General features: G+C 42.6%; 1 protein-coding gene across 1 annotated transcript in view; it reads left to right on the top strand.

The window, feature by feature from the left end:
- ptprna (protein tyrosine phosphatase receptor type Na) overlaps positions 1–13,519 on the top strand; it is a gene marked incomplete at its 5' end in the record, with an annotated part of 37,449 nt that overhangs the window by 6,349 nt on the left and 17,581 nt on the right. Inside the window, 11 exons of the mRNA XM_080785964.1 lie at positions 2,772–2,882; positions 3,560–3,680; positions 4,139–4,283; positions 4,527–4,716; positions 5,194–5,346; positions 5,711–5,833; positions 6,640–6,674; positions 6,760–7,037; positions 7,934–8,017; positions 8,806–8,885; positions 11,047–11,111. Of these exons, the coding sequence (XP_080642090.1) occupies positions 2,772–2,882; positions 3,560–3,680; positions 4,139–4,283; positions 4,527–4,716; positions 5,194–5,346; positions 5,711–5,833; positions 6,640–6,674; positions 6,760–7,037; positions 7,934–8,017; positions 8,806–8,885; positions 11,047–11,111 (1,385 nt within the window). The remainder of the gene's footprint in view (positions 1–2,771; positions 2,883–3,559; positions 3,681–4,138; positions 4,284–4,526; positions 4,717–5,193; positions 5,347–5,710; positions 5,834–6,639; positions 6,675–6,759; positions 7,038–7,933; positions 8,018–8,805; positions 8,886–11,046; positions 11,112–13,519) is intronic.

Raw genomic sequence — 13,519 nt, 5'->3', positions numbered from 1 at the left:
AAACAAACCATGGTTAGTGGTTGGCTAGAAACATAAAATACATTTCAATTGTTTGTTTGCATGCAAAATACGTTTTGCGTTGAAAGATAAATCTATTTGAGACTAACAGCCCATAGTGTTTAAGGTTGACAATCACAGCCTTAATAATCCATTACGTCTCTCAATTTGATTACATTATAGAACACTTTGTGGGGAAAAGGCAAAAATCAATAGAAAACAGTCTGTTTCACTTGGCTGGGTATTCATTAGTTGCGGCAACACTGGCCCACTGGAGGATTGTCACACCTCCTGCACCGTAGAATGCATGGACTCACCTCTGTCTCATGGCTGTTTGTTGGGTGACACCAGCGACTAATTAGTGGTGATATAGTCCCTGTGCTGACCCTAGCATCCCTAGCCTGAGGCGAACGTTCGCTGAAAATAGCAGCTATTTTCTCTACAAATAACTTTGATATTGAGCGGAAAAAAGGAGCAGCTGAGGGACCCCAGTCAACAAAGTATACACGGTTTAAATTCAAGCTCACAATGTGATGCGTTGTGAGCTTGTACAGTAGAGTAGATCAACTATATAGGCAAGGAGATAGGGGGAAAATATATGTCAGAACAAGTCTTGAGCCACCCGGTCAACAAGTACGGTATTAAGTACGGTATTAAGATTCTGTACACTCCCTGTCCCTGGCCAGCCGGGGATTAACTTTTTGAATTTTCCCATTATTCTGTATCAAGTTGTTTGATACATGACGAAGAATTAAATTTTAATTTACTTACGCAATAAAGCGTAACAGTGTTATTAGTCGGCGGTTCAACCCGGACAGAAATAGTTGTTCTGTCCGCACCCCTGTCTCCTTTCCATTAATTTTCTGTTCTTCCTCCTTCCTCCTTCAGCTCACCTCTGTTTTAGCTATTCTTAGACCTGACTCAGTCTTCACTCAGTCCCAAGGGGGACAAGGTTTACTATTTAACACTCACATTTACGGCAAAACGGACTGACTGACTGAGATCGAGCCAGCATCTGTATAGAAGTGTACATCTGTGGTTCTCAATGTGGGTTCTGGGCACTAGGGGTCCTTGAGGGGGTCCCTAAATAAATGATTTATAGTTCATCTTCACCATTTATTACATGTGAATTGTGAAGTAAATACATAAAAAGAACGTACAAGAATGGCTATTTTGATTAATTTCACCGTAATATCTGTACCTAGTATCTACTATCTACAGTAGTACAGTACATACATACAGTAAAGAGTAAAATAATTATGCGTGCATGCGTGCATGTTTATTTTGCTCCCCCCACAGTAACCTGTGAATAATAAGTTACGACACCAACACTTCTTTGTCACCTAAGGATTCAAAATAGAACCCAGAAATGATGAAATAGGTCCTGCAGTGCCACTGCCTGCAGGGACATTTACACTCTCAGAATTACAGCAACACTCAATGTGACTGTGCAGACAGAAGATGTATGTAACTTCACAAGAGGAACCACTAATGAAAGCATTATGGTAGATTTAGCTGTGTGCTGTTTGTCTGCTAGCGGCTGTCTGCTGGTGATTCATCGATGCACCAATAAAAAGCACGTCATGTACTCACGCCCGAATCCATTTCAGTCTGGGAATACATCTCATTTTCTCGGCTCATTGAGGTCTCAGTGTGAAAAACTCTGAGATGAAGGGGGTGCCTTTTCAGAAGTACTTTACGCGCCTCTCAAACACTCTGTGTCTCACAAGTCACAACGCCATCTGCATTATGTGACTGGTGTATTTGTATAAATAAAGAATATGCATCTCCTATCACCTGTACAAAGTTATAAAAATGGAACCAAATGGACCTGTAAGGGCCACAAAACAAACCGACACATACTGTACATGTGATGAAGACCTGAGAGTCGACACATTAGTCATTTGTTTCTTTGCCTTGCTCAAAGAAAGAAATGCGGTAATTATATATATTTTTGTTTTATTTCCTTTATATTGTCTGCACCACTGGGGGATTTATATATTATATACACCAGTATACAGTATACATATATACACAGTATAATTTACTGTATATTTTATATACAAAACTCATTACAGTAGTTTCACACTTACACTTACAAAACAAAAGGAGATGAATAAAGAAGAGCAGGTTATGCACAATCAAATCATTATGTTGCTTGAAAAACCTAAAGAACCTAAAAGAAAGTACCAAAACGGAACCAAATCATTAAGATTTTAGTCGGAAGCTATGACTCACTAGTGTAGGCTAGAGCTATTAGTCATGACTATTTTGCAGATAGTTTCATGCTTGCCTACTCATAACAGAACAGGTAAGAATCCACAAGCACAACATACTGTAAATTACAGGTGTTTTGCAACCCGTGTTTTGCTCAGCACAAAACAAAAGTAACACAAGAACATGATGTGTGTGAGACATTTGTTAATGTGAAGAATCTGCAGTTGAGTGTTGAGTTATAGGAGTGATATGCCACTGTAAAAGTTGGTCGAATCAGATGATCTTCAATATCATTAGAAGCGCATATCCCCATATATGGAGTACGCTGATGCCATCAATATTATTTGGCATGTCTGACACGGAACATTAACATCAATGATACTAATGATGCTGACCCTGATACCGTGTGTGTGTGTGTGTGCATGCGTGTGACTGTATGTGTGTGTGTGTGTGTGTGTGTGTGTGTGTGTGTGTGTGTGTGTGTGTGTGTGTGTGTACATGTGTGCGCGCGTGTGCGTGTGCATGTGTGTGTGTGTGCGCGTGTGTGTGTGTTTCAGATGGGCTATTTGGTCAGTGTCGGACCTCAAAGCAGGACCAGGTCCATTATCAGGCGACTGTTCCAGTTCTGAAGAGGATGCAGGAGGTCCTCAAACAGCTCATGTCAAAAGGTAAGGTTCTCAAAAAGCATGCTTGATATATAGTGAAAAGCATGCACTATTATTATGTTGCGTATAAGCCCTATTTTATACTTCAGCTATTCGAGAATAGCAGATATATTTTCGAAAACCTTGTGTTTTAAATATCTTGAAAAATCTTTTGAACATTTTTGAAAAACATTAACCAGGGTTAGATTGGTTCATATGGTGGGAATCACTCAAGACTTACACTTAAAAAACAAGTTTCTATATAATATAATTATGATATAATATATTTTTAAACTTCATGAGTAGAAGTGAATGTGATTCCTGACTGCCACCTCCGCCAGTTCCCCTGGAGGCTTCATGAAAGCAGCAGGCTGCGATAAATCTAAGACACTGACGAGGTCTGGAATCCCACTGAAATGTTGAAGGAGTATTGATGTCACAGCTCTCTGTTTCCCTCTCTGTCTTTTATTCCCAATCAGTAGAGCTTTCACGGATTAGCATTCTATAATTGCACAGGGCAGATGTGACAAATAACAGTGGTTCTTTAACTGTGGTCTGGACTGGTCTATGGCCTAATCAATACATAGAAAAAGTTTGAGAATCACTCCTATAGAAGTGTGTGTGTGTGTGTGTGTGTGTGTGTGTGTGTGTGTGTGTGTGTGTGTGTGTGTGTGTGTGTGTGTGTGTGTGCGTGCGTGCAGGTCTGTCCTGGCAGGATGACATCACCCAGTACATTGTGTCCAAGGAGCTAAAGAGAGTTCCTCACACCACACGCCCTTCCAAGCCTACCTCTTCATCTTCCACATCCTCTTCTTTTCCTCAGTAAGGCAATACACATTTTAATCAACTTAAAATTTGATTTTAATCATACAATACAGTATCCTATCAATCCATCCATCCAGCCATCCCTCCACGCATGCATGTAGTCCAGGAAGGAAATGAGACCAGTGTCTGTGACATCATGGACACTGAAAAAATCTAAAATATCTAAAACCACATATTACACACAAAGACCCCAGGAAAGTGTTCTAAATCTTCTAAACGTCAACATATATATATTTTTAGCAAAAAAGGGTGAAGTGTAGTACTTAAGTAAATATCAGTTTCTTTCCACCACTGGCCGTCCATCAAGATGCAAGTTTGTATCCACTCCTTCATACAGTAGCTCCCTCCATTCAACCCTCCCTCAATTCTCCATGCAGTCTCCCCTGTCTTGCTCTTTTTTAACCCCGCTTCCCCGTCCCTCCTCTTTCCTTTCGTCTTGTTTTCTGTGTTGCCAGGTCCAAGCAGCACAACCACCACCACAGTTCCAAGTCAGGGCCCATGCCTCCCCCTGACAGCTATCTGGACTACATGATTGTGGAGCCTCCTCAGTCCCCGATACGCATGCATGCTGCCTCCATGGACCCATATGCATATCCCCAGGTACTCACGCGCACGCACGCACGCACGCACGCACACACGCACACGCACACACGCACACACACACACACACACACACACACACACACACACACACACGGATCCAATGGGGGCCCTTGGCCTTAAAGGGCCACTTCAACCCCTTTGCAACCAGATCTTATTTGAATGATGTTTGGGAGTCAAGAAAAACATTCCCTAGGTTGTATGCACGCACACATCACCATACCCTCTCTCTATCTGTCATAGCACAGATACCAGGATGAGGTACAGAGATCCCTTCATCCCATTAGAGGAGGAGGAGGCTATGTCCGGCCCCCACCACGGTCCCAGACCAATCAGAGAGAGCGGGAGCGTGACAGGCAGTTGTTGCAGGAAGCCATATCTCTGTACCAGCCCTCTTCTCGCCAACGAGGGCCAGCTCCCCTGACACCTGCAGGTGAATCCAAAACACTTCAAAATAGTTGAGCGACAGAGAGAGAAAGATGAATTCCAATACCCCAAATCTCAGCCACTTGCTCACTCACACTCGGGCACTCTAGCATGGTGGTGTTACAGTGAAATTGTTGACCTGCTGAAATATGTGATAGACATCTCATAATGTCACTGTCCGAACGTAAATCATTGTGGTTTGATTAATAGTTCAACCTGTATTTAGGCCACGTATTTAAAGACATCCATGCAAGTTATGTGAAGTCCACAAGATGGTCACATTATTTCGGCAGGTCACCAATTTCACCGTAACACTGCCATGTTGGAGTGACCATGTGAGTGAGAGAGTGGCCGAGATTTGGGGTATTGGAATTCAGGAGAGAGAGAGAGAGAGAGAGAGAGAGAGAGAGAGAGAGAGAGAGAGAGAGAGAGAGAGAGAGAGAGAGAGAGAGAACTACAGTCTTTGCCATTATGCTGTGAGCAGACCTGCCTTACTATGAGGACCTGGAACTCATGCCGGTTGACTATGTGGAAGACTACACCCTGGAGGAGAGAATTGGTTCTGCAGCCAAACAGCCGCCCCAGCCTCAGCATAAGAAGATTCCTCAAGACTACACCCCTTTGTCTGGACTCAACGGTGAGAGTTACTGCATGTGTTCATGCTGTGTGTCATTTACTTCAGTGGTTCCCAAACTTTTTCATGTCAAGCACCCCCAAATTGACGCTAATTAGCCCGCGGACCGACCCCCCATTTGAAAAGATATGCCAGGGACCCCCATAAGAGAAGATTTTATGGCTCTAGCAGTGATTCTCAACCTGTTTAATTTTAAGGACCACTGCATTTACTTTGCACATATGCTTTTACTCAAGCCCCATTCTAGCTTTGGCACATTAAAATGGCTATAGTTTGTCTTACCTTTTTAACACAAAAGACAAAACAACTGGACAGTATAAAGGCAGCCCAGCTTATGACATGTACTGTATGTGCTGTGTTGTATCAGATGACTTGCAACAGAGGATGTACAATGTGTTGGAGAGGTATGGAGTCAAGCCCAGAGAATTGAGTGAGCAGCAGCTGTACCGGCTGGCCCTCATACTTCAGCTCACGCAGGCTGACAACTCACGTAAGTCTTGTCTGCATCGTTGAAATCAATTCCTGATTTCACTCTGCGAGTGTACGCGTGGAATGGTTCAATTCATATACACTCTCAGAATGACCGTAAGAATGAGGTATTTTTCTGTGTCACATGTCAAAATCAATGTTTATTGACCTTTCAAAGTCACTCGAGATCAAAGGTCTTGTTGCAAAACGAAAGACTGTAATTATGTGAGTTGCTATTGGTCAATAATAGTAGAAATGTGTCTATCTTGAGCGGTTTTGATTAATGACCTTTGATTGATGACCTTGACCCCTGAAACTTTAAACAATAACAATCTTCAATGGATATAGGATTACTGTATAGCTCAGAGATAGAATGAATAAGATTTGGATGGGAAAGGAACTAGTCGGAATAACGTGTTCCTTACGTCCGGCCGGAGAAACTCTCCCCTGTCAGGTGAAAAGAAGCAGCTTGGACACCTCATGCATAGAAGAAAGCATGAGGTCAGTCCGCTGCCACCCCAGGTTGGCAGAGGAAGTGTAGCGCCCAGGATTACATTAGATAATTGACACTGGGTGAAAAAATGGGTTACAAAATTGTGGGATAAAACATTTTAGAAAAAATAATTAAGAAGATTTTGTTCTTACTTAGAATTAAATTGGACTATCTTTTAGCACGGCTATTTTGATTGATTCATGACCTTGACCCACTTCCTTGCAGAGGAATAAAATGAATCACTTTGTAATTAGATTTAGTTTGTTTGTTTTATGACACTATCGCATGATGATGATGATGATGATGATGATAGTGATATCCTTGTGACCTTTCAGATCCATATGAGAAAGACCTCATATCCCTCAAAGAGGTAAGCTGGCATCCATCTAGAAACACTGTCGATGATGACGCACTCGCCATTTTGTCACGCTGACAAGTCACCTGCTTCTTCGCAGACCCAGCAATTAAAAACAGACAAAGTGTCAAGTGTGCCAGCGAAGCCTGCCACAGCGCAAAGTGGTGCTGCTGACGTGCCGCCTGCCGCCTCCACTGTGGCAGCTTCAGCTCCAGCACCCGCACCAGCCAAGAGCCCCAGCCTAGTGCCCTCTGTCCACCCTCAACTACCCCAGGCGGCCCCCACAGAGGCCAGGCAAGTGTTGAAGGACCAGCGGCTGCCACCGGACGAGGGACCTGGAATCAAAGAAGAGTATGGTTACATAGTCACCAACCAGAGGTGAGCACTCACACCTCTTCAGTCCTTTTATTCCTTTTGTTCCTAGACTTGGAAACAATAGCCAATCTACAAACTCAAAATCACAGTGTGTAGGAGGAGCCAGTGGATCTGCAATTTAGAAAAGTGTAGAAAGTATTTGATTATGCATCTATTTTTACATTTGCAGTGTACAGCGACACCCTTTGTAGTAGGTGAAATAGGTGAGACTGACACAAATATAATGCTATTACTGTAGTATAATAATATAATTTATTCTGGCATACAGCTGTTGACAGCTGTCTGATAGACACCTATCGCCCACCTTCCGGACCATGGCCACGTCACTCTGACACAACCAGAAACAAACGCAATACGCCCAGATATAGGCATGTCACTATGACTCAGATAAGCAAACCCAATAAGCTCATAGGCATGTCATGTCAAGTCAAGTCAATTTTATTTATATAGGCTAGCACATTTAAAAACAACAGCAGTTGACCCAAAGCGCTTTCCAGAAAACGGGTATAGTCTATCCTCAGTGCAATATTAGAACATGTAATACAATAATAAAACAGGCCAAACAAACAAAATAACAACCAAAACAGTGAACAACAATAAACAATAACTTCTCACTGTGTTGGATTTAAAAATCTCCAGTGTGGGGCTATAGCCTTGATGTGGAATGGAAGATCGTTCCAAAGTGTAGATGCAGGTACAGAGAAAGCCTGATCACCTTTGGGTCCGAGTCATGTCACTATGACTTCAGACAGAACTACCGGTATAAAGACAATCGATACACCCACCGTATATATATATATTTTTTTAATGATAATCGATTACTTCGATTAACTATTGCACCCCTTTTCTGAGTAGAATGAGTACAGTATGTTAACAGTGGTTTTCCTGTCCTCGTCTAGACCTCTGACACTGTATGACGGAGTCAAACTGCTGGAGCAGCTAGCCGCCAAAATAAACCTGAGCACCAGTAACTTCATCATCAGGTAACATCACTGCCACTGTGTGTAAAGCCTCATTTATACTGTGTAGTATGACAGTGTAGTTTGTCAAAAATAACTGATCTACAAGCGACAAGCGACACCCTTGAGCAATGGTGTAAGCGTAAGGCCTCATTCACACTTATCAAACACTAATCAAGCAAATGTTTGGTTGTTTTTTATTTATTTTTTATGTCACCACAATGCTTTTCCAATGAGAGTCACATGGTTTGACCAAACATTTGTGTTTGATTGCTGATTGCTGGTGGTGTTCTGCCCCTCCCCCCCCGATCAAACAAAAATGTTTGGTCAAACCATTTGACTCCCATTGGAAAATTGGCATTGTGGTGGCCTTCAAAAAGAAAATGACCAAACATTTTCTTGATTGGTGTTTGATATGTGTGAATGAGGCCTCAGGGAGTGTCTGAAGGTGCAATCCAAATCAAATCAAACCAAACTTTATTTATATAGCACATTTCCAACAGCCAAAGGCCGACCAAAGTGCTGAACAAGGAAAAATACAACATGGACATCGAAGGCAAGAAATAAAAACATACATTGACAAAGAGCAACAATAAACATGAACAAAGGAACTCAAGTTTGGGGAAATTTACGTGGAATGGGTATTTACCACATCGTAGTACATAACTTGTTTAATTATTGAACTCTGCTAAGAAACAAATCGCAATGATTTTCGTTCTAAAGGAATTCAACTGTCGAGGGCTCTGGTTTCAATCATTGGAAAGGGTGGTGGCTGTGTGTGTGTGTGTGTGTGTGTGTGTGTGTGTTTCCAGTGTGGTGGGTCCTGCATTGACATTTCGTATCCGTCAGAATGAACAGAACATGACTGCTGCTTCGGTGGCTGCTAAAGCTGGTGAGACACACACACACACACAGTCACACACACACACACACTAAGGCTGTACCCTAGCCCTTATTTTAGGACTCGAACTTCGGCAGGAATTTTCGAGTGAACATTCAGACCAATCATGACAAACTGAATTTTTCGGGCCAAACAAAGAATTAGAAAGTAGATAAAACGGCAGGTTACAACACGTTTTGTTCTTCTTTGTAATTATTTGGTCCAAAATATTGTGTGTGTTACTGTGTTCATGATCAGAGTTGGCTTTGCTTAAGTCTTTAAATAAATATGTTTTGAAATGCCTATAGGAGAAAATGAAATGGAGAATAAGTTCCTGGGTCACTCGTCGTTCTGAAAGGGGGAGGGACTGCGACGCTCTATTGTGCAAAAGGATGCCTGTTTAACAGATTAAATGTAAGCAGGGCGCAGCAGGGAATCGAACCCCATCCCAGTAAACCAGGAGCTCCATGCCTGTGCCAAAGTGCTTTGTTTGCGACGCAACGCAAAAACCTACCCTTGTAGGAGCCCTACCCTACCAGCCCTACCCTACCAGCAGCAAAGAATACAAAAACAGATACTTACCGTGAACCATTCTTACCGTTCTTCTGCAGATGACAGGCAGTGTCCACAAGTTAGGTGAAATGAGGTGAAATGACAGAACCGGCCGAAATTATGGCAGTCGACGCAAAAGACGCAACGCAAACGAGTGCAACAGCAGGCAGCGTGACGCGACGCAACCGCAGGAAGCCGGAACGCAAACGCAAACGAGAGCAACACCATCAGTACCCTGCAGAACCACCAGCGACAGCAAAGGACAATAAACAAGATTTGTACTCACTGCACAGCAAGCAGCTCTTCCCAGCAGCAGCTATAGTGTACAGTTCCTACCTTAATGTCTTGTGCAGGGAGAGGGGCATCGGTCTGGGACACTTCACATGGGCTCCAGGGTGGGGGTCCTCGGAAGCCTAAATTGGTGGGGCTGTGGGGCCCACAGACATGGCTCATCTCAGGGTCCAGGGCTTGGTGCTGCCTACTCCACTGGTGCAGTGACTCTTCATATTCTGGAATTACATGAAGAGAAAAGATAAGTGTCATTAGTGTTATGTAGGCCTACATCACATTAGAAACACATGTGGCTGTATAGCCAAAAATACTTTATAATATATATATAATTATATAACATGACATTATAATAGAATACATCAATATTAATTATTAAACCAAAAGTTCAAACATAAATCAAATGCTTTCAAAATAAACAAACAGTTAACCAGTTGATCCAAGTTAAGACACCAAGACTGTATGACTCACCGAAGAGTAACCAAAGGTTGTCACAGTGAACAGGAACCTGCTGCCATGCTGCTGCCAAACATTTCAGCCATCTTGCATAGGTGGGAGTGGGAGTGGGGAGTGTAGGAACTGATGTCACCTTTATACTGCCTTGATTGACAGTTGACATGGGTTGCCATTTGCGGGTTGCCATGTTGGCTGGGTTACATTTACATTGCCAAGGTAAAAAGCAACAATACAATCAAAACTAAATGTATGTACATTTTAATTGCTGATTGGCTGATTGGCTGATTGGCTGCAGGCCCATCACCAAATTAATGTGCACAGGGGATTTTGGAGAGAGACAGCACAACAAGGAGATAGACACAACTTCTGACAGGAATGCACAAGAAACTTACTTTTTAACATATATAACATTCTCGCCGAGATATATTTTCGAGTTAATAAAAAAGGGAAAAATATATATATTTATTTTTATTAAAAACAAAAAAAACGAATGGTTCAAACCCATTAATTAAGATTTTAGTGCCACCCTAACGAGCGAACATTCGAACCTTGAATGTTTGGGGACAGCCTTAACACACACACACACACACACACACACACTCAGAGAGGTCAGAACGTGCAGCACAATGTGTTTGGTAACAGCGATGAGGAGGACAGTGGTGGTCCTCTGCCTGTCAACCAGGATGGAGAGATGATACAGGTTTGTTTACCCCAGTCACTGATACTAAAATCTGATATTTTATTTTTAAAATGTTCTATGAATCTGTGACTTGACACCCATACTGTTATAAAACGAAAATAAAATATATCTCAAAACAACAACAAAAACAGTTTATGTCATTTATTTGTGTGTGTTTGCTTGTGGTCTTATTTACAGTATCTGAGAAGAAGTTTCTGGAGTCTGAGACCGGCCTGAAGATCGTGCAAACTGGTGTGGGAGAGGTACGCACGCACGCACGCACGCACAAACACACACACACACACACACACACACACACACACACACACACACACACACACACACACACACACACACACACACACACACACACACACACACACACACACACACACACACACATTTGACATTGACAGTTCACACATATCAGCCATTTTGCTCTTCTGCCAGGCTCGTTGGGTGGGAAACTGTGTGAATATGATCCCTGCCCTCCCAAATTCTCCCCCTGGCTACATATGGCGCAGTTGTCAGGGATACTCAAAGTTAAATCATGCCTGTCTTGAGTGTCTTCATGCACGTCTTCCTTCGTCTTTTCATTTACTTACTCTGATCAGGAGGGCTTTAGCCGGCCGGACTGGCTCTCACGCCTTCTTCACAGAAAATAGTTTCAGGAGCTATATCCACTCTCTGTTCCACGCCTGTGATTCCATGCTCTGCAGACTGCAGCCATACGTGTTGTACAGATTCTACAGTGCTGGAGTCTCTTGGTCATAGCTTAGCGACTTTACGGTGACTTGTTTGACCATTCAGTACAGATGCCTGATGTGACTTGTTGGACGATTCAGTAAAGATGCCTGATGTTTGAAGGCATGCGGCAGAATTCAGTTTAGTCAGGTCTAGATGACTGGATAGATATGGAGTGAAACTGCTCAGACTCCACAGAACACCAGGAGCTGTCGAGGATGAGGGTCCGTCTTAGATGTGGTGAGTTGTACTACTGTGCAGTGGTGAAAGGTAACTAAGTACATTTACTGTACTTAAGTACAATTTATACCTAACTTCAGTTTGTCAAAATTTCAGTAGCCTACTTTATTAACTTCTACTAATCTACTCCACTACATTTCAGAGGCAAATATTGTAGGCTACTTTTACCTCACTACAATTTTTTGAAAACTTCTTTGTAGATTTAGATCATTATTGCAAAACATACATTAAGAACTTCAGCCCTATATCGGGCCATTTGAAAATAGCCAATCTACAAGCTCACAATGCGTCGGATCTGCTATTTTCAAAAGATTTTTTTTTAAACTTGAAATGACAAAGAATCACGGCACCCCATCTTTACATTTTACAAGAGTGAAAGTGCTACTCAGGCTTTTGCTATGTGCCACAGGAAACATTTTAGTGTTACATATGAAACCTGGTGTGAACACGCTAACAGCGGGGTATGCCAAACTGTTACATATCATAAAACCTGGTGTGAACACGCTAACAGCTGGGTATGTAGTGTTACATATGAAACTGGTGTGAACACGCAGACAGCGGGGTATGCCAAACTGTTACATATGAAACTGGTGTGAACACACAGACAGCGGGGTATGCCAAACTGTTACATATGAAACCTGGTGTGAACACGCAGACAGCGGGGTATGCCAAACTGAACAAGCAACACTGCTGAGCAAGGAGGACTATAATTATGTGTGGTGATGATGATGATGTGCTTAATGAGCAAGATCGTGTTCATAATTGTTTTTGAAAGCCACTGCCTAGCAGGTGCTAATCTTTGCAGTCTGTGTGCGTGTGTGCATGTGTGTGTGTCGTGCGTGCGTGCGTGTGTAAGGGCCATTGGTTCCATTCATATGAACACGGGCAATTTTACTGTGTTGAATGGCATAATATATATATATTGTCCATTTAATCTCTGGTCAGCAACTCAGCACAGCTAATATTGAAAAGGTTCACTTTGAAGGAACTCGATCACTAAAAGGTCATGGTGGTTGTGTTGTTGTTGTTGTATTTTCCTCTCCTGTGGTTGTGGATTGTGGATTAAGGTTAAACCTGATGTTGTGATCACAGCAGAACTGTCAGGTGTGTGTGTGTGTGTGTGTGTGTGTGTGTGTGTGTGTGTGTGTGTGTGTGTGTGTGTGCATGTGTCTCTGCCACCACCTGGAGTGTAAGTGGCCACTGCATATCACCAAGGCGACCTCCCATAGCATTCCACCGGTTGCCATAGCACCTGATCTTTTCCAACCCCCCCACTCCGGCTGCTATGACAACAGTCACAGGCGTCATTACTCCCATTATCTCCACACACACACACACACACACACACACACACACACACACACACACACACACACACACACACACACACACACACACACACACACACACACACACACAGATGTGGGAAGCGCCAGCTTTGTACTGGGATCAACCTGCCTGAGCACGATTGAATCTGTACGTGTGATATTTAGCAGAATGTCATCTTAAGCCGGTATTGACATAGTCGTGTTTGTTATCAGAATGTGATCATTTTAAGATGGAAACTATTACCTTTATATGGATACTAAAGAAAATAAGAAATACATTTTAATATTAATATTTGTTTTTGGAATTGTGTATATCCATCCATCTTCAACTCCTTATCTGTAGTCAGGATTTAGTTTGT

Source organism: Protomyctophum bolini, assembly GCF_963924005.1.
Source record: "Protomyctophum bolini genome assembly, chromosome: 16".
NCBI lineage: Eukaryota > Metazoa > Chordata > Actinopteri > Myctophiformes > Myctophidae > Protomyctophum > Protomyctophum bolini.
The sequence above is the reverse complement of the archived record's forward strand: the minus strand, read 5'-3'. Positions and strand labels throughout refer to the sequence as shown.